A 27807-nucleotide genomic window follows, 5' to 3' on the forward strand; every position below is an offset into this window, starting at 1 on the left:
CACTCACAATAATGGACAGAACAACCAGACTGAAGAAGATTTATATAACATAATAAACCAAGTAGATCTAACAGATTTATACAGAACACTCTGCCCAAGAAGAGAATACACATTCTTCTCAAGTGCACATGGGACATTTTCCAGCACAGATCATACATTAGGTCACAAATTATATCTCAACTATAAAGACAGCTATCCATACAAGTATCTTCTCTGACCACAACTGGAAGAATTTAGAAATCAGTAACAGAAGGAAAACTGAAAAATTCACAGATCTGTGGAAATTAACACATTTTTAAACAACCAATGGATCAAAGAAGAAATCACAAGGGAACTAATACTTACGCAAATGAAAATGAAAACACAACATACCAAAACTCATGAAATGCAGTGAAAGCGGTGCTAAGGGGAAAATTTTATAGCCATAAATGCTTACATTAAAAAATAAGGGGGGGGGGTGCCTGGGTGGCTCAGTCATTAAGCGTCTGCCTTTGGCTCAGGGCATGATCCCAGAGTCCTGGGATCAAGCCCCACATCAGGCTCCTGGGAGCCTGCTTCCTTCTCTCCCCCTCCCCCTGCCTGTGTTCCCTCTCTTGCTGGCTGGCTCTCTCTCTCTGTCAAATAAATAAATAAAATCTCAAAAAATAAATAAACACATACATACATACAAACAAGAGGGACACCTGGCTGGCTCAGCTGGAGGAACATGCAGCTCTTGATCTCAGGGCTGCGTGTGTTCGAGGCCCATGTTGAGTGTAGAGATTACTTAAATAAATAAACTTAAAAAAACAAACAAGAAAGATCTCAAATCAACAACCTAATTTTACAACTTAAGGAACTAGAAAAAGACCAAACTAAACTCAAAATTAGAAGGAAGGAAATAATAAAGATTAAGAACAGAGATAAATGGAATGGAGAATAAGAAACAACAGAGAAGGGGCGCCCGGGTGGCACAGCGGTTAAGCATCTGCCTTCGGCTCAGGGCGTGATCCTGGCATTATGGGATTGAGCCCCACATCAGGCTCCTCCACTATGAGTCTGCTTCTTCCTCTCCCACTCCACCTGCTTGTGTTCCCTCTCTCGCTGGCTGTCTCTATCTCTGTCGAATAAATAAATAAAATCTTAAAAATAAATAAATAAATAAAGGCATTAACTTTAAAAAAAATAAAAAGAAACAACAGAGAAAATCAATAAAACCAAAAGTTAATTCTTAGAAAGATCCACAAAACTGACAAAAATATAGCTAGACAGACTAAGACAAAAGGAGAAAAGACTCAAATTACTAAAATGAGAAATAAAAGTGGGGATATTATTACCAATTCTACAAAAATAAAAAGGACTGAGATAAAAATATAAACAATTATACATGACACATTGAATAACCTAAATAAAATGGACAAATTCCTAAAAACACAAAAAACCTACCAAGACTAAATCTGAATATAATTAGTGAAGAGACTGAATTGTTAATCAAAATTTCCCAACAAAGAAAAGCCCTAAACCTGATGGCTTCACTGGTGAATTCTACCAAACATTTGAAGATGAACTAATACCAATCCTTCTCAAACTTTCACAAAACACTGAAGAGGAGGGAGCACTTCCTAACTCATTCTATGAGGCCAGCAGAATCTTGATACTAAAGCCAGAGACACTGTAAGAAAACTACAGATCAATATCCCTTATGAACACTGATGGAAAAATCCTCAAAAAAAATTCTAACAAACAGAATTTAGCAGCATATTATAAGGATTATACACCCTGACTTAGTGGAATTTAGTCCTAGAATGCACAGGTTCAATACATGAAAACAGATCTGTGTAACAGGCCACATCAAAAAAATGATGGGGAAAAAAGACTCGTGATCATCTCAATTGATGCAGAAAAAGTATTTGACAAAATTCCACATCCTTTCAGGATAAAAACACTCAATGAAACAGGAACAGAAAGAAATTACCTCCACATAATAAAAGCTATTTATGAAAAGCCCACAGCAAACATAATACTCAATGGTGAAAGACTGAAAACTTTTCCTCTAAATTTGGGAACAAGGCAAGGATGCTGACTTTCGCCACCGCTGTTCAACACAGTACTGCAAGTTCTAACCACGGCAATTATGCAATAAAAAGAAATCAAAGGCATCCGATTCGGAAATAAGGAAGTAAAATTATCTCTGTTCAGATATGATCTTATATGTAGAAAACCCAAAAGATACCACAAAAAAGCTATTAGAATAAATAAATTCAGCGAGGTAGCACAATACAAAAGAAACACAAAAGTCAGCTGCATTTCTATACATGAGCAACGAACACTCTTAAAAGAAAATTACAAAAACAATTTCATTTACAACGGCCTCAAAAAGAACAAAATACTTAGGAATTACCTTAATCAAGGAGGTAAAAAACTTGTACAATAAAAACTACAAAACATTGCTGAAAGAAATTAAAGAAAACATAAATAAATGGAAACATCCCATGTTCATGGTTTGGAAGACTTAGTATTATTAAAATGTCAATATTACCCTAAGTGTTCTACAGATTCAATGCAATCCCTAACAAAATCCTAATAACTTTTTTTTGTGGCAGAAATAGAAAAACCCATCCTAAAATTTATATGGACTCTCAAGGAACCCCAAATAGCCAAAATAATCTCAAAAAAAACAAAAACAAAAACAAAACTGGAAGACTCATACATCCTGATTTCAAAACCTACTATGAAACTACAGTAATCAAATACTGTGGTACTGGCATAAAGACAGATATGTAGACCAATGGAATAGAAGTGAAAGCCCAGACTTAAACTCATATATATGATCAAAGGATTTTTTTTTTAAGATTTTATTTATTTATTTGACAGAGAGAGACAGCCAGCGAGAGAGGGAACACAAGCAGGGGGAGGGGGAGAGGAAGAAGCAGGCTCCTAGCAGAGGAGCCTGAAGTGGGGCTCGATCCCAGAACGCCGGGATCACGCCCTGAGCTGAAGGCAGACACCCAACGACTGTGTCACCCAGGCGCCCCGATTGAAGGATTTTTGACAAAGATGCCAAGCCGACTCAATGGGGAAAGGATAGTCTTTTCAACAAATTTGGTGCTGGGAAAACTGGACATCCTCATGCAAAAGAATGAAGCTGGATCCTTACCTAACACCATATGCAAAAATTAACTCAAAATGGATCAGGGACCTAAATATGAGTCCTAAAACAATAAAACTCTTGGAAGGAAATAAAGGACAAAAGCTTCATGACATTGGTGTTGGCAGTGATTTCTTCGATATAACATCAAATGCACAGGTAACAAAAGAAAAAATAGACAAAGGAGACTTCGTGAAAATTTTTAAATTTTGTGCATCAAGACATTCCCAGAGTAAAAAGGCAACCCACAGAATGGAAGAAACATTGACAAGTAATATATCCAATAAAGGACTGACAACCAGAATATATAGAACTCCTAAAACTCAACAACAAAACAAATAACCCAATTCAAAAAAGGGCAAAGGACCTGATTAGACATTTCTCCAAAGAAGATATATGAATGGCCACTAAGCATATGAAAAGACGAAGTATAATGCTGGTTTCCAGGGCATAGATGGGAGGGGAGAATGGAAGTTATTGGTTAATGGAAACATGGAAACAGAGTTTCACTTTTACAAGATGAAAAAAGTTATGGGGATGGATGGTGGTGACAGTTGCACAGCAATGTGAATATAATTAATACCACTGAACTTCACATTTAAAAATTATTAAGATGACAAATTTTATGTTATGTGTATTTTACCACAATAAGAAAAAAAGGAAAAAATAAGTAGCTTCTTCAGTATCCAGACAGTGGAACGACATTATAAAAAGGTTATAAAAAGTGTTTTGTTTTGTTTTGTTTTTGTTTTGTTTTGAGAGAGAGAGTGAGTGAGCCAGGGCAGGGACGGGGGGGGGGGGGGGGGGGGGGGTGGAGCCCAGCACGGATCCTGATGCAGGGCCTGACACTAACTGACTGAGCCACCCAGGCACCATAAAAAAAGGTTTTTAAAGAAACAAAAACAACAAACAGGCCAGCGTGAAATTAACAACTACCAAGATCAAACTGGCAGTCGCAAAATGACAATGGAATATTGACACAGTCTCCCCAGGAATGCAAAAAATGTGCAAATTATGGAGAATTTCAGAAACCAAAAGGGCAAAATATTTGGAAAACCAACTATGTGAAAGTAGGAATCTACAACCAGAGATAAGGGAGACCAGGGTCTAAAATAGGATATCATTTTAAAACTCCATTAAGACAGGTCTCAGTAACTGCGTGTTATTCCCGCTCTCTAAGCAACCCTCTATCTATGTAGTGAATGCTAGAGTGGACCTACCCCCCAGCAAGACCTACTTGGTACAGATGGGCCAACCACAGGTCTTTAAAACAAGAAGGGTAGACCCCAGGGATTCTATGTTCCATTACAAATTCAAAGTGCCCTTCCAGGGCAAATCAATGGCACAAGAGTTTAAAATGAGTGAGTCAGATTTCCAGGCCCAACCCAAGCATCGAAGTACTACAGTTCTGGGGGAGTGGCCCAAACCACCTCCATAACATCACTATGATGCTGGTGGTTTTATTCTCAAGTGTTGAAGCCAAAGACCCATGACAATGGGAGCCACATCCTAGGGACAAAAGGGCCCTGCCTCAAAAGCACGACTTCAAAGTTAAACAACAATTTTTCTAGCTGGGTTAGATAAACATTGATGGAAAAAAAGTAAGAAACAACAGGCTCCAAATGGAGTCACTTGTGCCAAGCCCTACATCAGCAAGCCAAGATTTAATACCTAACCAAACTGCAGGTTTAACCTCTTCCAGGAATGTAATCTTAAACCAGTCAATCTGGACTTTCCTTTGTAAACAGTAGAAGCATCTGCCCGACAGACCTCTTCCATCCCCCAAAGAAGGTTAAGGTCACCTGCTCTTTCCTTGTTCCTGTACCTTCTGCCTATAAAAGTCTCCCATTTTGTATAGCTCTTTGGAGCTTTCTACTTGCTAGATGAGATGCTGCCTGACTCATGAATCACTGAATAAAGCCAATTAAATCCTCAAATTTACTCAGTTGAATTTTTGGGTTTTGTTTTTTTTTAAACACCATCTATGCCTCCTGCAGGTAACTTAAAATGCTGAATAATATACCTGTGTATATATATATTTCTTAAAACTTTTTTAATTAAAAAAAAACTTTTGAATTTTTAAAATTTTCTTTAAAATGTTGATAGGTTAGCAAGAAAATAAGGTACAGTCAGACCAAAATCTAAGTGGAGGAAGAAACCCAGAGAGATAAGTAAACACTGAAGCCTTTGCCCTGAGGACAGTTCCAGAACCAAGTGATCCTTCAAAGCCTCCAGAGCACAAGGGCACAGCTCAGAGTCCATGCAAGTGGGGAGTCTGTAGAGGTCTTAACCCCAACGAGGCTGGGATTTCAAAGGATACTCTCTTTGCATGAGAACGAACCAGAAATAAACCCGATCTACCTCCTCACCCACAAGAGGTACCTGCAAAGAAAAAAAGGTGTCTTAATTCGAGCAGTTGGAGACACAAACAAACAAAACCCCACCCCCAGAAGCTATCATCACAAAACAGCCCTCACAGATCTGCAGTCCAAATTCCCACTACTCGGGTGGTCAGAAAACCCTCAGTGCTCTATACTGCTGGTGGGAAGAAGGGTAAATTAGTACAACCACATTGGAAAAGAGTTTCCTGTAACCCAGAAGAGTCAGATGTGCCAGCAATTCCACTCCTAGTTTATTCCCTGGAGAAACTCGTGCTCACGGATACCAGGAGCCACGGAAAAGAATGTTCACAGCAGCAGTGTTCCTAAGGGCAAAAACATGAAACTGGACCAAAGGCTTCTTGGCAGCAGAAAGGATCAATGTGCTGTAGCACATTCATACAGTAGAAAGTTACAGAACAGTGAAAATGAAGGGAGTTACGTGCAGCCACATGGACGCATCCCAAACATGCTGAGTGAATCAGAGGTCCACAGTATGACCCCCCCCGTCTATGAAGTTCAAAAACAGGCAATGCTAAACAATAAGTTATTTAGAGATTGGTCACAGGTGGTAAAACCATTGAGAAAATACGAGATGGGGCACCTGGGTGGCTCAATCGGTTAAGAAGACGACTCTTCATTTCGGCTCAGGCCATGATCTCAGGGTCATGAGATCCAGTGCTGCGTCGGGCTCTGCACTCAGCAGGGAGTCTGCCTGAGATTTTCTCTCCCTCTCTAAGTAAATAAATCCGGAAGGAAGGAAGGAAGGAAGGAAGGAAGGAAGGAAGGAAGGAAGGAAGGAAGGAAGGAGAGAAAGGAAGGGAGGGAGGAAAGAAAGAAAAAGAAAATCAAGAGAATGATCATAAAAGATTAACTGTGGGGGTAAGGCCCTTCAATGGCGGTGGGGGCTTATAAGGCCTAGTCTTTTTATTCCTTAACCTGGGGGATAGAAACATAAGTGTTCATTATTTTGTTTTAACATGTGTGTGTGTACATGTTTTAAATATCTCTTCTGTATGATATCTTTTGTAGTAAATATATGGCCAAAAAAGAAAGAAACTATGCAATGTTACGCAGTTTGTTTTTTTTTTTAAGATTTTATTTATTTACTTGACAGAGAGAGAGACAGCCAGCGAGAGAGGGTACACAAGCAGGGGGAGTGGAGAGGAAGAAGCAGGCTCCCAGCAGAGGAGGGAGCCCGATGCAGGGCTCGATCCCAGAACCCTGGGATCATGCCCTGAGCCGAAGGCAGACGCTTAACGACCAAGCCACCCAGACGCCCCCTGCTACGCAGCTTTTAAAGAGTGAAGCCGACATCTGTACTGACATGGGAAGATCTCTAAGACACACTAGTTAAGTGAAAATGGCATGGAGCACAGAGAGTTTAAGAGGAAAAAAATATAGATTTGTATTTCAAATGGACCCATCATCTCCAGAAGGATAGACAAGATACTTTAACCAGAGGTGGCCTCTAGGGAGTGGAACTAGGTTATGCTACTAGGGAAAAAGAACACAAGGCTTTTCTTCCTTTTTTTTTTTTTTTTTAAGATTTTATTTATTTGTCAGAGAGAGAGCGAGCGTGGGCGCTCTCGCGCAAGCAGGGAGAACAGCAAGCAAAGAGAGAAGCAGGCTCCCCGATGAGCAAGGAACCCGATGTGGAACTCAATCCCAGAACCCGGGGATCATGACCGCAGCCCAAGGCAGATGACTGAGCCACCCAGGCATCCCAAAACAAGGCTTTTATATATAAATGTTGTGTCAGGTTCAAGTATTACTTAGCTAAAATACACGGTTTTTGTTTTTTGTTTTTTTAAGTTAAACCCTAACCCTTTGGTTTACCACTTGGCAAACTGGTTCTAAGACTCTATTAGGTTCATGTGGAGTGCCTCTAGGGCCATTGCCTGGGTCACACCTGGACATCCTTTGACTCATCCATAGCTGTTCCACCAGACCTCAGTTTTCAGGGTGGAAGGCACTCCATCATCTCAAAGATTTCACTGCAATGGTACGCCAGCCCATCCAAGCCCAGAATCCTACAAGGACCCTGTGGTATTGTAATATAATAAATATGAATTTGGTCTTTATTCCAGGTTTCCCAGGCACAAGAGATTCTAAAACCCTCGGAATTTCCTGAGTGATAGGGGAAAGACGGGCGTCTTTTGTTATTCACAACAAGCTCTTTTCAACCACACCAGAGTCTATGCTAATGAGATGAGTCTTGGTGGGCACCTAGATAGCATTCAGGAGGGGGCTGGTTGCCAGAGGAACCAGTGATGAGGTTACAGGGTTGGAACATTCAGCCCCACCCCTGGGCCTCAGGAAGGGAAGACAGGGTAGAGATGGAGTTAATCACAATGGCCAATCATGTCCACGTAATGAAACCTCCACGAACACCCTAAACAACGGAGTTCAGAGAGCTTCGTGTTGGTGAATACCTCTGTGTGCCCGAAGGGAGGCATCCCTCCAACTCCACCGGGACAGAAGTTCCTGTGCCCAGGATCCTTCTGGACTTTACCCAAAGTACCCCTTCATCTGGCTCTTCATTTTCATCCTTTATAATAAATCAGTAAACATAGTAAAGTGAAGTGTCTCCCTGACTTCTGTGAGCCATTACAGCAAATTATCAAACCCAAGGAGGTGGTCGTGGGAACCCCCTATATACAACCAGTGAGTCAGAAGATAGACGGCAACCTGGCACTTGTGACTGGCAGTCTCGTGCAATTGAGTCCTTAACCCATGAGGTCTGCACCAGTTCCAGGTGGTCAGTGTCAGAAATGAATTAAACTGTAGGACACCCAGTTGGTATCAGAGAGACAGAAAATCGGTTGGTATTAGGAAAAATACCACACATTTAGTGTCTAAAGTGTTGTGGGTGAAAAACACCATAAGAGATCTTTGGATGGGAACCCATCAATGACTGGACCCTTGAGCTTACTCTGCTTGGCTTACTGATCTGGGAGAAAGATCTCAAAGACACAGTGGCTGAAATGTCCTCCTGGGACTATAAATCTGCTAGGAATGGTTGTCCTTGCTCTCTGTCCTGGATATGCCCTTCATCTGCCTCCTGGGATACAAAACCTCTTTAAAGCTGTGTTCTCTCCAGTGGGAGAAGTGGCAAGGAAGGGGAAGAAAACAGACTGAGAGCTGTCAAAACAACAAAGACAGAGGCCAGCTACAGGACTAAATGCAGATCTTTGCTTAGAAGGTTGAGCATCCTAATCCCTTCACTCCCGACCAGTCTCAACGTACTTACTTCCCCTCTCCTCAACAGGTGCCCCACCTGTCTCTCCTGCTTGCCAAATGCCATTCCACAGCCCCAGCACGTGAAACATGAGAACAAAGTAGTTGGAAGAAAAACAGAAACCAGAGTTATAAATGCATATTCGGAGTGTGCTAGGAGGATCCCTCTCTCTAAAATGCCTCTTTCACCATGCACCAAAAAAAAATGGAAAGAATAAAACCTCTCAAATTTAACCTCTACAAATACGTTGTTTTGCTTAGAGTAAGTCCCAGTGCTGGCAGGCCGTTTCAGCTTCCACCTCCCCTGCCTTGAAGTAAAGGGAAAGCTCCAAAGACCTGGAAGCTGTTTCTCTCATGAATAGCCCTGCCAGGCCACCTAACTGAGCAGCAAGGGGCTCTAACAGGCTCACCATGCAGATGACATGCTGGTCTCTCACCCGGTCCCTGTCAGCAGCTCCTGCCCTAAAATCGGGAGAAAAGGGAAGAAGGCCCTAGGAGGCAACAGCTGGGGAGACTCAGGAACTAGGACAACTCTGCTTGATCTCTCTCTGGATAATGTATTCTCCAGGTGCGTTCTCAGGACTAGCTGCTCTGGTCTCAAGTAAACTCAATTTTCTCAGGAAATTGTGAGTTGGGCTTAACAGCCCAATCCAAACGTGGCATTCCATTCCAATTTGTCTCTTCAGCTCGATGAATGCGGTTGCTCTTCCAGCTCTGCATCTCAAGATGGAGACAGAGTTGAAAACTCGAGCTAAGTCCTTTCTGCACTCCACCCATGGCAACCTTTCTTCTGTAGCCATCTGTATTTGCTCCTTCCTGCCACCTTGTCTGAGTTACAACAACCACTCTCAGAGCCGGTCTCCCAGCCGGACGACCTGCTCTCCCCATTTCCAGGCCAGCCAGCACACTACTTCCCAGAAGAGTTTTTCAAAACCCCATTCACCTGTCGGTGGCTGCCTGCTCAAGCATCTCAGAGGTTTCTCATCGTCTCAGATCCCAGGAGGAAGCTGGGCATTCACAGAATGAATCCCCCTACAGCAGCCATTCTTTCAACAGGTTTTTTAAGCACAGGGTCATGTGAGTTCAGTAGTGAACATAGCAGGTGCAAACCTCCACCCTCGTGGGGTTTCCATCATCTTCCTCCCACCAGCGAGGCTGGGGCATCACCCTTCCCAATGCCCGGCTTTTCTCATCATCATGACTTTTCTCCACGTGCCACCACCTGGATGCTGTCCTCTCCTCTGTGTGACGGCTTTTGGGCAAACAGGCTTGAGCAATAGAATGTAGAAAGGGCCCAGAGCGACCCCCTGGCTGAATACAGACAGGCCCATCGGGCGACCAACCTCAAAATACCAACAGGCCCTAACTAACCAATGGGCTACATACAGCCACAGTTTGGCACGGTTACCAAAAAAGGGAAAATTCTGTGCATCCCCATACCTCCTCACCTCCCCCCTTTAAAAACAGCCCCCATGCACTGCCTCGTTGCAGTCTCTGCTTTGCTGTCCTGTCCTCCGCAACCTTGCTATATTCAATAAACTTCTCCTTTGTTTTGCCTCAAGGGAATCCTTTCACTGCACACACCCCGGGTTCCACCCCACATTTGGGGGCCCTCATCTGATCGGGAGAGACATCCCATTTAGACACCACACTCTCTGCCAGCCCAAACAGGACCCCCTTGTCTCAGGGCCAGGTCTCCCAGGTCTACTCTCTTGAGTAGCCACCCATCTGACAACCATCCCCTCAACTTGCAAGCCCTCAGGCTCCTGTGTTCTACTCCACACTGTGTTCCCCTGTGGCTGTTCTCCCACAGTACCACCAACACAGCCACCATGATGTGTCTGCTGGGTGCCACGTCACGTAAGCGACTTCGCTTAATTCCCCCAACAGCCTTGTGAGGAAGGTTTTATTGTCCCTCTTTTATAGATGAGGAAACCAAGGCTCAAAGGGGCTCAGGAATTTGCCAGAAGTAACAGAGCTGGTAAAGGGCCAAAGTCAAACTCCACCCCTGACTGCCTGACTCCAGAGCCCTGCTGTTAGCCTTCATTTTCGCACTGAGCATCTCACCTGGCACAGGTGAGCGCCAATTACGGCGGCCTCGTTAACAAGAGCTCCTTGAGTGAGCATGTATTTTGTCCCAGCACATGCCTGTCTTCTCTCTCCAACCACGGTAACATGACCGAGGCAAGGGCCACGCCGTCAGATCCTCTAGTAGCTCTACGGCATCCAGCAAAGAGCGATGCCTGCCGCAGAGCCACAGTAAACGCCTGAGGAAAGAACAATTTCTTGGAATACTGCACAGTAATAACTTTTGCCCTTCTTAAACCATTCAACTGTGAAACACGGGATTAGGTCATGGGGAATTTATTCTGCCAAATATTCAAACTGCCATTTAAGACTATCGGAGGTGAAAGGGGAGGGAAAGATGGCTCGGGTCAGTAAAATCACAAACAGCTTTGCAACCAACTGGAAGGGAACAGTCGAAAGCCTAGAAGGCGGAGCCAAGCCTTCAGGTCTCACAGAAGTGGCCCTGGCTTCAGCCTCGGGCAACACGGCCAGGAGGAGACCCTGCCCTGAGTGGAGGCTCCCAACTGGCCCAAAGTCCAAGTGACCAATAAAGAGCTCTTCTGCAAACTCCCAACAAGAGATGAACTGAAGTAGGAGAGACTGCGTTTCAGAGTGATCTCTTCAGCGCTGCGACCAGTGACGCTGCCACATCACATTCTAATGCCCTGTGTGACAGCAGGAAGGACTCCAGGCCAGGAATCAAGGTGCTGCTTTCAAAGCTTCCTGGTGGAGCTGGTTGGGTCACCGAACCCCACTAACCTTTGTCATCCATAAACAGTGAAACCATGACCTTGACCAGTGCCAGTAAGAACTGTCTGACGAAATGATGTACCGTGAAGTACTATACACATACGAGGAGTGTTACCAACAACAGAAGCAACAGAACATCAGTAGGCAGCTCAATGATGCCCTGGAAAGTGCTGGTTGGGATTAGACTCCAATATTTGTTGAACCCTTGATGGCTAATGGGCAGGGGAGAGGCTGCCACTATTAGGTTATAGCAGCTGTTCTACTTTTGAGGCAAAACTTTCCTGTCTTGTAATTACATTCTGCTATTTCCCAAGCAGTCAGTAAAATTTTGCAAAATGTCCAGTAATATTTTTCAAAGCCGTATTTTGAGAACTTATTAAACTGGTACGTCTGCATCTTTCAGGCAAAATGGTACGAGGAGAGAGGCAATAACCCTGAGACAGGGAGACGAGGCGACATGCACAAGAGTGCATTGACAGCTGGCCAAAAAATAAGCAACCCAGGCACATTTCATTCACTTAACAAGTATTTTGGGGGGCCCATTACGTTCTCGGCTTGGTAGAACATAGAATAAGCATTTCTTAGGCACTTCTAGAAATACTTGGGGAGGGGAACTTGGTAAAAGACAGACTTCCTGCAGATCAAGGGTGCAAAGACCTCAATTGTTATTTAGGGACTAAAGTAAAGTGTTGTCTGGGAAGATAGAAGACGTCCGAGCTATCTCAGACTCAAAGGTCAAATACATTGAAAGTCGGCCTCATTCAGCATCTGTGTTCAGCCCACTGCCTCTGGCTCCTGTGGTCTGCAGAGAGAAATGAGCTCTTAATCTTATCAAAGATCCCTAGTTTGTGGAGTTGCTTAGGCGCTGCTTTCAAGATTCTGTATGTGATGCCTAGGTGTGGCTCTGAGTTTTCCTACTTGGAGTTCCTGGAGCTTTCTGGGCACATAAATTCTTTTCATCAAATTTAGGAAGTATTTGGCCATTATGTCTTCAAATATTCATTCTGCTCCTTTCTCTCCATCCTCTCCTGCTAGGACTCCCATATGCACACATTGTTTACAAGAAAGTCACAGGGGGCCTGGCTGGCATAGTCAGTACAACATGCCATTCTTGATCTTGAGGCTGTGAGTTCAAGCCCAACATTAGACCTAGAGCTCACATTAAAAAAAGAAGAAAGAAAAGAGAAGAAAAAAGAAAAGCAAAGCCAAGTCACAGGCTCAAAGTGGAGTCACTTGCCCACGAGAGACACCACGAGCAAACGAGAGACACCACGAGCAAACGAAGACTTAATTGCATTTCAACCTCTCTAGGAATGGAATCTTAAACCAATCAATCTGGAATTTTCTGGTCAGCACAAAAGAGGTAATCTGTCCCAGGGGCCTTTCCACCTCCCAGAGAAAGATAAGGTAATCCACCTAATAAGACCTCTTGCTGCTCCCCCTGAGGGAAGGTGACTGATCTGGAACAATCTCTTCTTTTCTTCTGCTAGTAACTCCTTCCCCTCACCCTCTCTCCTATAAATACCTTCCTTTAAATACCTGGTACCACTCCCCAGACCTCTCTACTTGCTAGATGGGATGCTACCTGATTCATGAATCATTTAATAAAGCCAATTAGATCTCCAAATTTACTGCAGAATTTTTGTTGTGTAATAATGTTGGTAAGTTTGATGGTGTTCTTCAGGCATCTGAGGCCTGTTCGTTTTCCTTCATTCTTGCTCCCTTCTGTTCCTCTGACTGGATAATCTCAATTGACCCATCTTCAAGTTCATGGATTCCTTCTTCTGCCTGCTTTATGCTGCTATTAACCCCATCTAGTGACTTTTTCATTTTGGCTGTTGTAAATTTTTCAACTTCTGAACTTCTTTTTGGTCCTTTTTTCCCCTATCATTTCTATTTGGCGAGGCACTGTTCTCATAGTTTAGTTCTTTAAACGTGTTTCACCACAGCTGATTTAAAGTCTTTATAAAAGTCCAACAAATGAGCTTCCTTAGGGATAGTTTCCATTGGCAGCTCTTCCTGTGTATGTGTGTTTTCTTGTTTCTTTACATGACTCAAAATTTCTGTTGAAACTAAGATTCGGCCATTTCTCTTGAGTAAATGTTCCTTGGGTTGCTGCAAGCCATTAATTTCCAGAGTTCTGAAAAAGATGATTTTGACAATTTTTGCCAGTTTTTTCATTTCTTTAGGGAGGAACATCTTTTAAGAAGTCTTTATTCCAATACTCCCCAGGAATCTATATCTTGTATGGCATTTAGAAAGAGGTTTTCATCCCCCCAAAACAATCCGTTGGAGAACAGGAGTAAAAGAGAGGAATTCTTTTTTTTTTTTTTAATATCTTATTTATTTGTCAGAGAGAGAGCACACAAGCAGGGGGAGAGGCAGACAGGGAGAAAAGCAGGCTCCCCGCTGAGCAAGGAGCCTGATGTGGAACTCCATCCCAGAACCCTAGGATCACGACCTGAGCTGAAGGCAGATGCTTAACTGACTGAGCCATCCAGGCGTCCAAAAGGGAGGAATTCTGATAGTTAAAGCCCTGTCCCTGATCTTAAGTCCCACATAGTATTATTATAAATTGCACCCTTCTCTATTTTTTTTAAAGCTGATTATTCAAAATTAAAAGACACTGCAAAACAAAAAAATTTTAAACACATAATTTTATAATTCAAGCATCCAGGAAAAAAAATTTTGGTATAGCATTCCAAAATAACCAAAAAGGAGATGCCACACGTTCTGTTTTATAATATACCTTTCGCAAGTAAAAGCATCCTGTTCTAGGGTAATAAATTTAGAGCAACAGTTTCATTAGGGTACAAGGGCTATTTTTAAAGCTGCATTGTATGATTCTGAACAGATTGTACTTGTAGCAATACTTTTTTATGTACATTTTGGTGGTTTCCCATTTTCTTTTTTTTTCCTTTTTTAAGACTATTTTTAAGTAATCTCTACACCCAACGTGGGGCTTGAACTCACAACCCTGAGATCAAGAGTCACACGTTCCACTGACTAAGCCAACCCGGTGCCCCGATTTCCCATTTTCTGCTATAAAAGTTCTAATCTGAACAGCCCAGTTTGTATGCTTGCCCCATTATACCTTAGGTTACATTTCTAGAACTGACATTGCTGTATCAAATGCTCTACTTATTTATTTACTTTAAGTTTTAGGTGTGATCTTCTCTATCTCCCCTGACATTTAATACCCTGCCCTGTGGTGGAGTACATCTTCCTCTCTCTTTCTGAACAGAGATTCTGTTAACTCAGCGATGGCACTGCCATCATCAGTATACTCCCATATGCTCTTCATTATCACACAGTGATGCTTCACCACCTGAAGGGGAAACTCAGAGCCAAAGCTAAATAGAGACTGTATTTCAAACTGCAGAGCAGGAATTTAAGCAGTCCGCCACTTAAATGTCATTTTCTTGGAACTCCACACTTTCACTCTTACACACATGGGGTGACATCAGCATCAGCCATCATGGGAGAGGTCAGGCCACATTAATAACTTTCAACCAGATCCCACTAACCACCCACAAGTTTCCTGAGGCCACACCCAGTGACCAGGATGGGAATGCAAGTCCACATCCATTTATCATCTAACATCAAATCTATAAAAGGAATTTGATGGTAATGGTCCCTCCAAAGAGACTGGTAGCTCTCTACTGCAAGGTCAGGGAGAAGACAGGGTTCTCAACAATATTTCCAGGAAGCTGAACTGAAGAGAAGGAAAAGGGAAGCATGGGTTCTTGATGCCAGGATTTTTCTTTTCTTTTTTTTTTTTTAAAGATTTTATTTATTTATGTGACAGAGAGACAGCCAGAGAGAGAGGGAACACAGCAGGGGGAGTGGGAGAGGAAGAAGCAGGCTCACAGCGGAGGAGCCCAATGTGGGACTCAATCCCGGAACGCCGGGATCACGCCCTGAGCCGAAGGCAGACGCTTTAACGACTGTGCTACCCAGGCGCCCTGATGCCAGGATTTCTTGGTAACCAAGCCTGAACAGAAACCACCATTACTCTGAAGTACCAGACTCCTTTTCTCTTCATTTGAGAAGATGTAAGAAATGGCAGGGGTGGGGGAAAGAATGCCAGACCTAGACTCAGAAGACTGGGACTCCCAATTCTACAACTGCTGGGTCACTAGCCTGAATTTACAGCTAGTCCTTGGTCAGACAAAGCCTTGGAAGATAAACAGAATCTCAATTCCACCCAGTCTGTACTTTAATTCCACCTATTTTGTGGCCATAGTGCATGAGAAATAAAGCCTTAAATAGGTTAATCGAATCTAGTGATCCAGTCACACAGTATGGCAGCCTGGGTGGAAAAGTGCAGAGTTCCATGGGAAGAAGATTAGGCAATGTGATGTTTCAATCTGGGGCATATGGGCTGGGAGCCTATCTCCACTTGGGGGCAAAATGGCAATGAATCAGGACTCTGCCTAGCAGTTGGACTCAAAGGAAAAGACCTAGTTTCATCCTGGCCAGGAATCTCCTGAATTATAAAGAAATGTCATCTAGTGGAGAAAGAAACTCCTGAAGTTGCTTAGGAAAATAATTTAGTAAAGTTTGAAAACAGCATTATTTCTTTGTTAGGTAAGATTCTTTAATTCCAGGAAGTTAAAGCATTAAGAATAAATATGCCCAAGAAAATAAAACCTATAGTATTTATAATTTTGAGTTAAGAAATCTGTGTGTATCTGTTATTTTATTTACTTTAATTCAAGGGAATTCGGTCTGTTCAGAATAACAAGTCAGTCTCAAAATTCCAATTAAAACATGTAACTGAGTAATTACTTCAAACATGATTTTAAGTAGGAATTTTATTAAGTTTAATATTAGTATGGCAGATGACGAATAAGCTCAAAGATGCTCAACATCATTAGTAACCAAGGAAATTCACATTGAAACCACAAGACACCAACACACATCTTTTAGAATAGCTCAAATTTAAAAGACTGACCATATCCAGTGTCAGTGAGGATGTGGAGAGACTGGAGCTCTCATACGCTGCCAGTGGGAATGTAAGATGGTACAGCCACTTTGGAAGAAGGTTGGGCAAGTTCAAGTTACATATACACCTACCATATGCTCTAGGCACTCCACTCCTACACATTTGCCCACGAGAAAAGGAAATATATGTCCACACAAAGACTTACACACAAACATTCATAGCAGATTTATTAAGAACGACCAAAAACTGGAAACAACTGAAATGACCAACAACAGGTGAATTAATAAACAAACTGTGGAGGAGCCACATAATGGAATACCACCCTGAAGCAAAAGGGAAAAGAACTACTGACGGATCCAACAACATAGACAAATCCCAAAATAATTATGCTGAGTGGAAGAAGCCAAATGAAAAAGGATACATACTCTATGATTTCACGTACGTAAAATTCCAAAAAATGCAAACTTATCTACAGTAACAGAAAGCAATTCAGTGGTTACTTGGGGATGGGGGAAGCAGAGAGGGTGGGAGGGAGGGACTACCAACAGGCATGAGGACACTTTCGGAGGCGATGGATGTGTTCACTATCTTAACTGTGGTTAAGGTTTCACAAGAGTTCGCAACTAATGAATCACTGAACACATCAAAAACTTATGATGTACTATATGCTGGCTAAATGACTGTAATAAAAAAAAGGTTTCACAAGAGGATAGACATGTGGAAACTTATACATTGTACACTAAAGATGCACAATTTATTGTTAAAAATACCTCAATAAAGTGAGTAGAATAGCTTTAAAATGGTAAAACATAAAACAGTATAAGAATGTTTAGGAAAATTTAACACTCAGCTTAATTTATTAGATTTACAGGAATTATTTAAGCATTAGGGATGTTTGTTAGGCAATTAGAAGTGTTAAAATAATTAAAGAAAGTTGAATGTAATTTACAAATTCAATTTAAAATTTTCAAATGAGTTAAGTTTGCAAATGGAATCAAGTATTCATCAAAAGGTCCCTTCAAACTGTTAAAATTTTCTAGAATCATAAATAGAACAAAGAGATCTACAGGCTTTCCTTAAAAGCGCAATTTAAAAGACTGGAGGCATCTGGCTGGCTCAGTTGGTTAAGCATCTGACTCTTGATTTCTGCTCAGGTCATGATCTCAGGGTTGTGAGATCGAGCCCCATGTCGGCTCAGGATGGGCAGGGAGCCTGCTTAAAATTCTCTCTCTCCCTCTCCCTCTGCCCCTTCCCACCCTCTCCCTCTCTATACATAAATAAATAAAAATAAAAATAAAAATAAAAGACTAGCCTTTGGGGAACCCGGCTGGCTGGAAGAGCTCATGGCACTTAATTTCGGAGTTGTGGGTTCGAGCTGCATATTCAGTATGGAGATTAGTTAAATAAGCTATTAAAAATAAATAAAAAATAGGGGCGCCTGGGTGGCACAGTGGTTAAGCGTCTGCCTTCGGCTCAGGGCGTGATCCTGGTGTTATGGGATCGAGCCCCACATCAGGCTCCTCCGCTATGAGCCTGCTTCTTCCTCTCCCACTCCCCTGCTTGTGTTCCCTCTCTCGCTGGCTGTCTCTATCTCTGTCGAATAAATAAATAAAATCTAAAAAAAATAAAAAATAAAAAATAAAAAATAAATAAATAAATAAATAAAAAATAAAATAAATAACAAGAAGACTAGCCCTTAAAGGAAGAAGTTGATTTTGAGTTTGGGATCTTAAGAAACTGAAAATCAATTTTTTTTTTCAATCAAAGTAACTTCCAAATTATCTTTGCGTTACACAAAAGCCCAGGGGTAGGAGAGGGGTGCTGCATCAAAAACTTCACCCGGACATTCCAGTTACCTGAAACTCACCAGGTCACTTAGTCTCTCTGAACTTCAGTTTCCTCATCCACAAGAGAGAAATTCAGAATAAACAATACATTTATTATTAATGATTTCATATTAATAAATTTCATACTGATAAACAGCCCATTAGTAAAAGCACTCGGAGAAGCATACAGTGATGCGCAAATATGACAAATTAGCAGCATGGTATCACTCTGGAATAACTGCAGCTGTTCCCAGACCCCTGGCTGACCAGTGACAGACATGCAAAAGGTGCTACGCATATCCTGGAGACTAAGCATGACTCAGCACAGACAGACCACGGAATTTTCCCTAAGGCCTCAGCCAGGGATGGATGTCTGTGGGGAAGGGAGCTGCCACATGTGGAGTCGGGCCCCATTCCGCACACAGCTGGTGGAAACGGACTTAGAGCAGTCTTGGCTATCCGACCCCCCCCTTCTCTGGCCTGCAGGCAAATAAGGATAAGGAGCTACTGGACGGCAGCGATGAGGGGGTGCTGGGATAACCTCGGTTACACCTCTGGTATACTACTTAAGAAACAACAACAACAACAACACCCTGCATTCCCCTCCCTCCAGGATCACCAAGGAGACAACAGAGGAGGAGGGCAGGGACCTTCTATGGCAGTCTTAGTTCCAGTAACTAAGGAAAACTCTGAGGACTCAGCCGGGACTTAGGGAAGAAGCGCCAGACAAGCCCTAACAAATTAGATGACATGGTAAAAGGCAGCCCTTCTTGCCAACTAATTTTCCCTTGCTACTGACAGATCTGGGGGAAAACATACAAGAAAAGAGGGCACTCTTAAAAAAAGCAGAGGGGAAGGTCAGAATCTTGGATCCTGCTAATCAGCCTTCTCTGGGCCCCAATTTCTCAGCTCAGTAAGATAGGTGGTTTGGGCCTTCACCCAACTCTCCACCTCTCCTCATAGGGATGCAGGTAAGAGCAGTAACATTCAGCTCTATCAACCAAGAACAGCAAAATGAGAGCAAGCAGAGAGAACAGGGCAGTGGAACCTTTGTGGAGGGTAGAGTCCATCAAAAATCCGTACCCTTTACTCCACACCTACCTTTATGTGATGAAAAAAAACTTTTTTTAAGTAGCCTCCACGCCCAATGTGGGGCTTGAATCACAACCCTGATACCAAGAGTCACATGCTCTACCAACTGAGCCAGCCAGGCACCCCACTCCACCTGCTTTTCAAAGCAAACACAATCCTAAAGTAGAAAATGGCCACTGCTGGTCCAAGACCTAGGACTACAGAGGGCTGTGGGGACATCTCAGAGAGCAGAACAACTCCTGGGTCATGAAGGTTCACCTGAGAAAAATCCCCACACAATGGGAAGAAACCCAAGAAAAATCCCAACACAAAGGAATCTCGACTCTGAGCACAGAACATGAGCTCTGGGGAAAGCTGTCCCTGAGCCACAAAGCCCCCAGGGCACCTGGCTATGAAACGAGGGTAACAACTGGCCTGCCTCTGGATGTGGGAAGACCAACGTCATCAGTGTCTGAAATACAGGGGGAACACTCGACAGAGAGCTAGGATCATGCTGGGCTAGGACGTTTGTGTTGGACTAGCAGCGGGAGATAGGACTGGGTCATCAGGTAGCCTCCAGCCCAGAGGGCCTTGGCATTAGGCTGCCGAGATGCACGCGGATCGGTGCATAGGGAGAAACCAGTGTGAGAAAAGCAGCTGGTTACATGGGACAGCGCTGCCTGAACACTATGTGGGCAAAGAAGGTCCTGCTCACCCCTTTACCCCCTTATCACTGGGACTCCCCAAGACTGGGTGTCCCTGTCTGGAAACACAGGTCAAGTGTTTTTACAGCCAGCTGACAGAGCCACCTCCCACGTCCAGCTTCACACTTCCCTGGGTCCCCCACTACCCAGCTGCCTGTTCTACCCATTAACTCAAGGGGTCTTCCCAGAGGCTGCCCAGCCCTGGACAGGCTTCTTGTGGTCCGGAGAAGCCTCGGGTCCCTCCCCTTGACCAGCTTCCCAAGCCACACCCTTCCAGAAGTCAGGCCTCCTGCCGAGGCTGCTGGCTACCAACTGGGGCCAGCAGAGAGCCAGATGTCACTTTTCTGTGTAAACCAAGAGAAATCAGGAACAGACAAGGACTGCTTGTATTTACCAAAACTCAGAGCTTGGCCTTTTTTATTTACTGAACTTGATGACTGACATGCCAGGACTGCTAACACCCACACCTGCTCACAAAGAGGAACCACATGCATCCCACCAACCTGGAATCAGGCACAGACTTACCCTCAGTATTCTGTCAGCTCTCAGAAGGCAGCAGCTATCTAAAGTAAAGGAAAAAAGAAGTGTTATCCTCATTTCTCCAGGCATTCCCCCAGAGAACCTAGGAGTGGCAAGAACACAGGTTTAGAACCCAGAGAACTGTTACTCTGCTTCCATCTTAGGGACTTGGGATGGCGGCGGGGGGGTGGGGTGGAGGGGGACCCGGACAGCACAGGGCTGAGACCACCCTGGCTCTTGTCCAACTGTCTGGGCCCCACCCTTGCAGCTCAGCCGCCCATTCCCATAACCACTCAAAGCCTGTTTCCTCATCTGTGAAATGGGAATAACAACAGCATCCAGCTCATAGAGTTCCCAGTGAGGTAACACACACAAAGCACTGGCACCAAGCCTGGTACAAAGGACGCTGTCAGACATTAGCCACCGTGCTTAGTAAGGAGCATTAAAGTAAAACCGTTTTCTGGCACCCACTACACAAGAACAAGAAGTTCTAGAAACTGTTATTGTTTTATCTGAAATGTTTTCTCTTCCTGCCCACCTCCATCCAGCCCCAGGCCCACCTTCTCGCCACAGCGGTCTCTAATCCTTTAGGAGCTACCTCCCCTTTGGACTCTCTGAGCCTGGTTCCTATCTCACTAAGCAACTTGACACTAATTAAGAACTGTCTTATGTGACCTGGCAGTTGATATGTCTCCTATTTCCCTATTTCCTCAGATCTTTTCCTGCAGAGGTAACACATACACATAGGAGAGGACAGCCCTTGTTTAGACCCATGGAAGCCCATCATTTTTTAGAGTTTTACAGACCACTTGAGTTTGTTTTTAAAGATTAATTAATTGAGAGACAGTAAGCAGGAGTGGGGGGACAGAGGGAAAAGGAGAAGCAGACTCCCCACTGAGCGTGGAGCCTGACAAGGGGCCAATCCCAGGACCCCGAGATCATGACTGGTCTAAAGTCAGACGCTTAACTGACTGAGCCACCCAGGCACACCATGACCACTTGTTTTTGAAAGGTCACACCTGTCAGTCAGCTCTAGGCATTGGTCAGTAAAGAGCAAAATGGAGACACAGGCCAGCAAGCCACTGAATGGATGAATCCATGTTCTAAGAAGATCAGTTGCCTTGACAGATTATGTCAAGGCTAGAAATAAATCTTTGGGGCATTCAATTCAATAAAATATTTATCAAGCACATACCTTGCATGAGGCAGCCATGCCAGAAGGCACAGGCTCTGTCCCCAAAAAGCCCAAGAGCAAGTAGTTGAGGGTTAGCTAACAGAGGATGAAAATGGAATAATACATGAGAGGGAACCAAGCAGGGTCTCCGAGCCTGGTAGCCTGGGGTGGACCTGTAAATGAGGGCCTAAGAGTATCTCTGTCATAGGGCTGCTGTCATGACAAGTAAGTTAATACATGTGGTGGGGTTAGCAAGGCCCCTGCCACCCTACAGTTACAGTAAGAGTGCAATACAGGTTGGCTTTTATTGTTAATAACAATAAATCATTAGTTATCATTATTATTATTAAATGAGAGAGCCCACATCCAACCAAAAAGACTGGCAAGACTTCATACTGCAGAAAGCCTGAGTCTTGAAGAATAATTTCACTTTAATAGGACAAGGTAAGAGGAAAGGTCCTGCAAAAAACAAGGTCACCAAGGAACAACACCGGGGTGGGCGGGGCGGGGGGGGGGGAACGACACTAAAAAGCAAGTCTGGGATGATGCCAAGCAGTCTCAGACGAGGGCTGAGGGCAGAAACAAGTACCTGTGGTGTCAAATGGAAGAAATAGCCCAATAGATGGCCTCACATCTTTTCGTTCAGTAGGAAAGAGGAAATTGTTCTTCTTTCCACCATTTCCCACTCTCCACTACGGCGCCCTACTCCTTTGGCAGTTCGGCAACGTGTCCACAACTGAGACTGGAAGCAGCAAGGACAGAGACCAAGGGATGGTCAATCAGGCCCGGATGAGGTTTCAGAGTAAGCAGGCAAAATGGCCCACTTCTACAAAGGAGGTCTCTGGTAAGAAACTAGCCCCTGAACAGGCACAGTCTCTGGATATGAGGAGTCAGGGCCCATTCAGAAGAGGGTCAGATGCTGTTGGGAGGCAGCCAATGAGAAGGCCCACCCTAATCCTCAAGGAAAATGTCTACTCAAGTGAGGTGTCCAGCTCATGTGGAAGAGTGCTAGTGACGGATCTGCATGGTCTGGGGCCTGCCCAGGCCTTCCTCCCAGATTCACTGCCCTATGACAGTCATCCACGCGGCTCCTAAACGGGACTCCTTTCCTGGTTCCCCAACTTCCGCCCTTCCTTCCTCACTGGTTTCCAATTTGAGACATTTCCAGTAATTCACCTGAAACATTTGTCAACAGCACTGACAGGTCACAGGGCAGAGGGACACAGAGAACTGCAACCTGGAATGACCGGGGTCTGAGCTCTACCCTGCCATGGCCCCAGGGCCTCTGTGAGCAGTGTTGGGAGGACTGGCACCTGGCATGGCACCTGGGGTACTGGGTGCCAGAAGTGAAACAAGGAGAAAGCAGGGAGCAGGGCAGAAATAGGGCAGGTGGCCTGTATTGGTATACCAAAGGCAGCAGGGATCCGAGAGGCTATAGCCACCAGGGCCAACCACCCGGAAAGGTGATCCTGAAGGGGGAACTGGCACAGAGAGGGTCCATCGGGCTGGGGCAGGCTTTGGGAGAGGTAACAGGAAATAAGGCACAGAGCAGACTTTGGGACAAATTGTGGAAACTCTGGCTGGCAACCGAATTCAATTCAACAAACAGATATTGAGGAACTATCGTGAACAAAGCCCCTTCCAGCAGGGCAGGGCAGCCACTAAGAAACACAGGATGCTTGCTCACAAGTTGCTCACTAGAACACAGACACAACCTGTAGCTCAGGCCTGCTGTTGGGCCCTCAGAGCCCCACCAAACCCAGTGGCACCTGTGGAATCCAATCTCACTTCTGACTTTTCTGCACCTCAGCAAGTGCCCTCGCCTTGTTACATCTCCTGGAGAGGCCTCTTCAGAGTGCCCAACCAAACTTCTACTCAACTGGGAAGTGCTACTTCCCCCACCTTCTCCTCCCACCTTCCTCAGCCTTTCTCTTGCAGGTTTTAGTTGCTTAAAACTCGCCTCTCCTCCATAATAAAACCTAGACTGCTCAAACCCAATCACTGCTTCTTCACTGCAGGCCCCAGTGGAACTGAAGGAGACTCACCACTCACCTTCTCCAAAAAGCCTGCCCCAGTCCCACCCTTTCTCCTTTCCCTGGCCTTGCCGTGTGGTTTGCCCGGATTTGTGGGCCTTGCTGTATGGTTTGCCTGGATTTGTGGGCCTTTACTGAACTTCTTAGAGGCCTCCTAGATGCCATACCCCGCCCACATTGCGCTCTCCACAAACATCTGTGGCAAGCTGGCTCACTGGTTAGATTCTGTTTCTTTTTCTCTCCCAAGTTTGCCAGCAGTCCTAGGGCAGGGATTAACCTCACCTCCCAAGTCTTCTCTCAACGCCCAGTCTAGGGCTCCCAACATGGTAGGTGTTTGAAAAAATGTGATGCAGAGTTCCAGAACTAGGATCAGGAACGGGCAAACAGAAAAGCTGTCACTGAAAGTTAACTACAAACGCCGAGCACATCCACCCCCACCAGAAGTGTCTGCCTCACAGTCAGGGGAAGGGTGGCATGGGGAAACAGGGCCGTTGGCAGGAGGGAAGGCAAAGACTTCTTGGTCAAGAAACTGGAAGTTAAAATTGTGATCTGGCAAACACCGGCACCTCTTGGAGCCTCAGCTTTCTCAGCTGCAGAATGGGAACAACGAGCCCGGCCTATTCTCTTTCACAAAACGAACGTTTCAATGTTTTAAGAGTTTCAAAGCTGCCAGGAACCTTGGCCTAACCCCAGCATTTGTGCGATGAGGAAAGAGCTCACCAGATGTGAAACAACTCACTCAAAAGTACAGAAAACAAGTCCCGCTGGAAAGAACCTGCCATGGCAGGTCCTCAAAGCCAGGGCGCCCGATTCCGTGCCCAGAAGGGCACTTCCAGGACCGCCCGCTGCTCCTCATCGCCCCGGGCCAGTGCACTTTGTAAACCGCTTCAAGCCCGAGAATAACGGGCTGAGTCCAGCCCCACCTCCTCCTCACTGAGCAGCCGCCGGCGAACCACTGCTTCGCCTCCGAAACCAAGTGGAACCAAGAATGCTCGACAGGTTACTACGAGAATCCCCACAGCAGGCGGAGTGCAGGCACTTGGAACACGGAAAACCCTCGCCTTGCACGCCGCGGCTTTCTTCAGGGCTGAACAACTTCCAGTACGCTGGGGAAAGCCTGGGCTCCCTCTTCTGACAGACTTGGGTTCGAGCCCTCACGGACCTCGCCCGAGGCATTTGGGGGTTCGGTGCGTCAGTTTCTCCATCTGCAAAATGGGCCCGAGGGCAGGAATAAGGCCGCCGCCAGGGACTCGGGGCGGACGAAGCCCAGCGGGGAGGCGGGCCGGGGTCCGGGCGAGGGGGGCCGGGAGTGGTTCCCCAGGGCGCGTGCGCGCGCGGGGGAGAAGGGCGGGGGCGGGCCCGCGCGGGCCGGCCGGCCAGCCCCGCGGGAGGGGGAGGGGGAGGGGGAGGGGAGGGGCGGCGCACGTCGCGTCTCGCACCGCCTGCCGCCGTCTCCTCCAGCCGTCACTCGTGGAGCCCGCACCGCCTTGGCGCGCACGACCCTTACATAAGCGTCCCCCGCGGCGGCGCTGGCGCACGCCCACCTGCTCCGACCCGCCGCGAGTAGAGGAAGGTGCGCAGCGCCGCCGGCACTCACCTCCTCGCCTCAGCCGCAAGTCGTCGCCACCGTCTCTACCGCCGCTGCCTCCACTGACAGGGAACAGCTGCGGTCTCCGCGCAACCGAACTTGCTGCAGTCCAGGCCCCGCCTTACAGACTTCTTATTGGCTCAGGCAGCCCATCCCCTTCTGTTATTGGGCAGTGACTCCCGTCACTCACCGCTCCCCGGCTCAGGACTCCTCCCTACCCCCCGCCTACCCGTCACGTTTAAGCCTTGGCGCCCCACGTCAGCCCCGCCCCTCGCGTCGCTGGCGGGTCCCTGGATTGGTAAGGAGTCTGGGAGAGCCCGCCCCTGGCGCGCCACCGCCTACTCCCTTGTCTTTAGAGCCCCACGTGGGCCGCACCGCCAGGGCCTCCACCCGCAATAGGCGGAAGTAACGGGGCTCCGACGCGCTGTGATTGGCTGTCGGCGGGGGTGGGGACGTGCGATTCATTCACCCGAGTAGCACGTGTCTTCCAAAGCCGCAAGCATAACAGATCGCACGGGGACTCAGAGATCTGGGCTGGACGCAGATGCCCAGGGCGGACGGGGTAGAGGGCGGAAGAAAAGCGTTTGCGAAGGGCAGGAGGAAGGAGATGGCAGTTGTACCACGTGGGTGTGCGTGATTGTGTCCCTTAGCTGTGGGGGTGGTGGTGATGGGCAGGAGTCCGTCTGTGTGTGACCTTGGACAAGCAGCCTCATCGCTCTTGAGCCTCAGTTTCTTAATCGGCAAAGTGAGGCCCCTCAGTACCTAGATGGCTTAGAAGGCTTGATTAAACAGAAAGCTTCATAGGCTGGGCTCTGTGCCAACCAGGGGATATGGGAGTCACCAAAACCAAGCAAAATCTGCTTTACAGTGAGAGAAAAGACAGACAATATACAAAATACAGGGTACATCAGATGGTAATCAGGGCATGGAGGAAAAATAAACTGCTTCCAGACAGTGGAGAGGATCAAGGACTGTGAGAACATCTTGTTAACTAGGAATTGCTTACTGAGCATGGAGAGAGACTACAATTCCATTCTCTATTGTGTCTGTTACATTCTCTGTCTCTATTTTGTCTCTCCAACTTTCTTGTCCTTCCTTCCACCTATCTGGCTGAACTTCAACGTAGGTCATTCCAACACAGTTTAATTTTAATAGCAGAGCAAGGATTAAAATCCCAATTCTCCAGATCCACATATTCATTCGATTAACAATTCATTTAACTGTGCACCTACTATGGGCCTAGTGCTATGCCAGGACACAGTAGTGAAAAGACATACCCCACGGCATCAGTTCATAGAGCTCACATTCTATTAGATGTCCTAAGACTCTTCTACGTCAGAACTTTGCTTATGCCAGAAAGAATTAAAGCTGTGTGACCCTGGCCAGGGCACCCCCCCCCCTCCGGATTGAATTTCCTCTTAAAAGCGGTTGACCTAGGGTGTTATGCTAAGTGAAGTAAGTCAATCAGAGAAAGACAATTGTCATATGATCTCACTGGTATGTGGAATTTGAGAAACAAGGCAGAGGATCATAGGGGAAGAGAGGAAAAAATGAAACAAGACGAAACCAGAGAGGGAGACAAACCATAAGAGACTCTTAAATCTCAGGAAACAAACGGAGGGTTGCTGGAGTGGTTTAAGGTAGGAGGGATGGGGTGGCTGGGTGATGGACCCTGGGGAGGGTATGTGCTATGGTGAGCTCTGTGAATTGTGTAAGACTGATGAATCACAGACCTGTACCCCTGAAACAAATAATACATTATATGTTCATTAAAAAAAAAAAAAACGGTTGAACTTGGGGCATCTAGGTGGCTCAGTCGGTTAAGTGTCTGCCTTAGGCTCCAAGCCCCACATCGGACTCCATGCTCAGCGGGGAGCCTGCTTCTCCCTCTCCCTTTGCCTATAGCTTCCCCTGCTTGTGCTCTCCGTCTTTCTCTCTCTGTCAGATAGATAGATTGATAGATAGATAGTAAGCAAGCAGTTGGACTTGATGGACACTGAGTCCCTATTACACTGTTGTCCCTTTTACTCCTCTAGCATGCCTACCTTGTGATTTCAACGTTTCCTGCCTGTATCTTATATCCATGTAATATGCGGGCCCTGCCGTCCTCAGGAAAGACAAGGCCCTGCTCTAGGGCTGGCCGTGCTACAAGCTCTGTGACAGGTCAGCTCAGTAGGCTAGTCTCTGTGACCCTGTGGGTGTGGAGCAAAGAGTGGGTGGCTCCAGCCAGGTTCAGGTGATTCCTGTGTCACCACCACCAGGTAATGGTCTGAACAAAGAAACTAATTGAGAACTAGAAAATGGACTGCTGCGAACAAAAAAAGTATGGATTTTGAATAGTTAGCTCAGTCATATAAATTATCTAGTTCAAGTTAGATTAGG

The 27807-nt window shown here is 45.6% G+C and overlaps 1 protein-coding gene across 8 annotated transcripts in view; it reads right to left on the reverse strand.

Moving 5' to 3' along the window:
- The window catches only part of PC (pyruvate carboxylase), a 94126-nt gene extending 68486 nt beyond the window's left edge, over window positions 1-25640 (reverse strand). Inside the window, exons 1-4 of one of the 8 annotated variants that reach the window (XM_057317426.1) lie at window positions 25435-25537; window positions 24899-25042; window positions 20637-20674; window positions 5489-5509 (exon numbers count right to left, since the gene is read on the reverse strand). In XM_057317426.1, the coding sequence (XP_057173409.1) occupies window positions 5489-5509; window positions 20637-20674; window positions 24899-25013 (174 nt within the window). In that variant the 5' untranslated portion in view covers window positions 25014-25042; window positions 25435-25537. Of the gene's footprint in view, window positions 1-5488; window positions 5510-20636; window positions 20675-24760; window positions 24870-24898; window positions 25043-25381; window positions 25412-25434 lie in introns of those variants that run through there. The other 7 variants (XM_044378412.3, XM_044378410.3, XM_057317427.1 and 4 more) reach the window with 7 other exon arrangements.
- Window positions 25641-27807: the final 2167 nt, after the last annotated feature.

The sequence above is a fragment of the Ursus arctos genome, unplaced genomic scaffold, assembly GCF_023065955.2.
Source record: "Ursus arctos isolate Adak ecotype North America unplaced genomic scaffold, UrsArc2.0 scaffold_23, whole genome shotgun sequence".
Classification (NCBI taxonomy): domain Eukaryota; kingdom Metazoa; phylum Chordata; class Mammalia; order Carnivora; family Ursidae; genus Ursus; species Ursus arctos.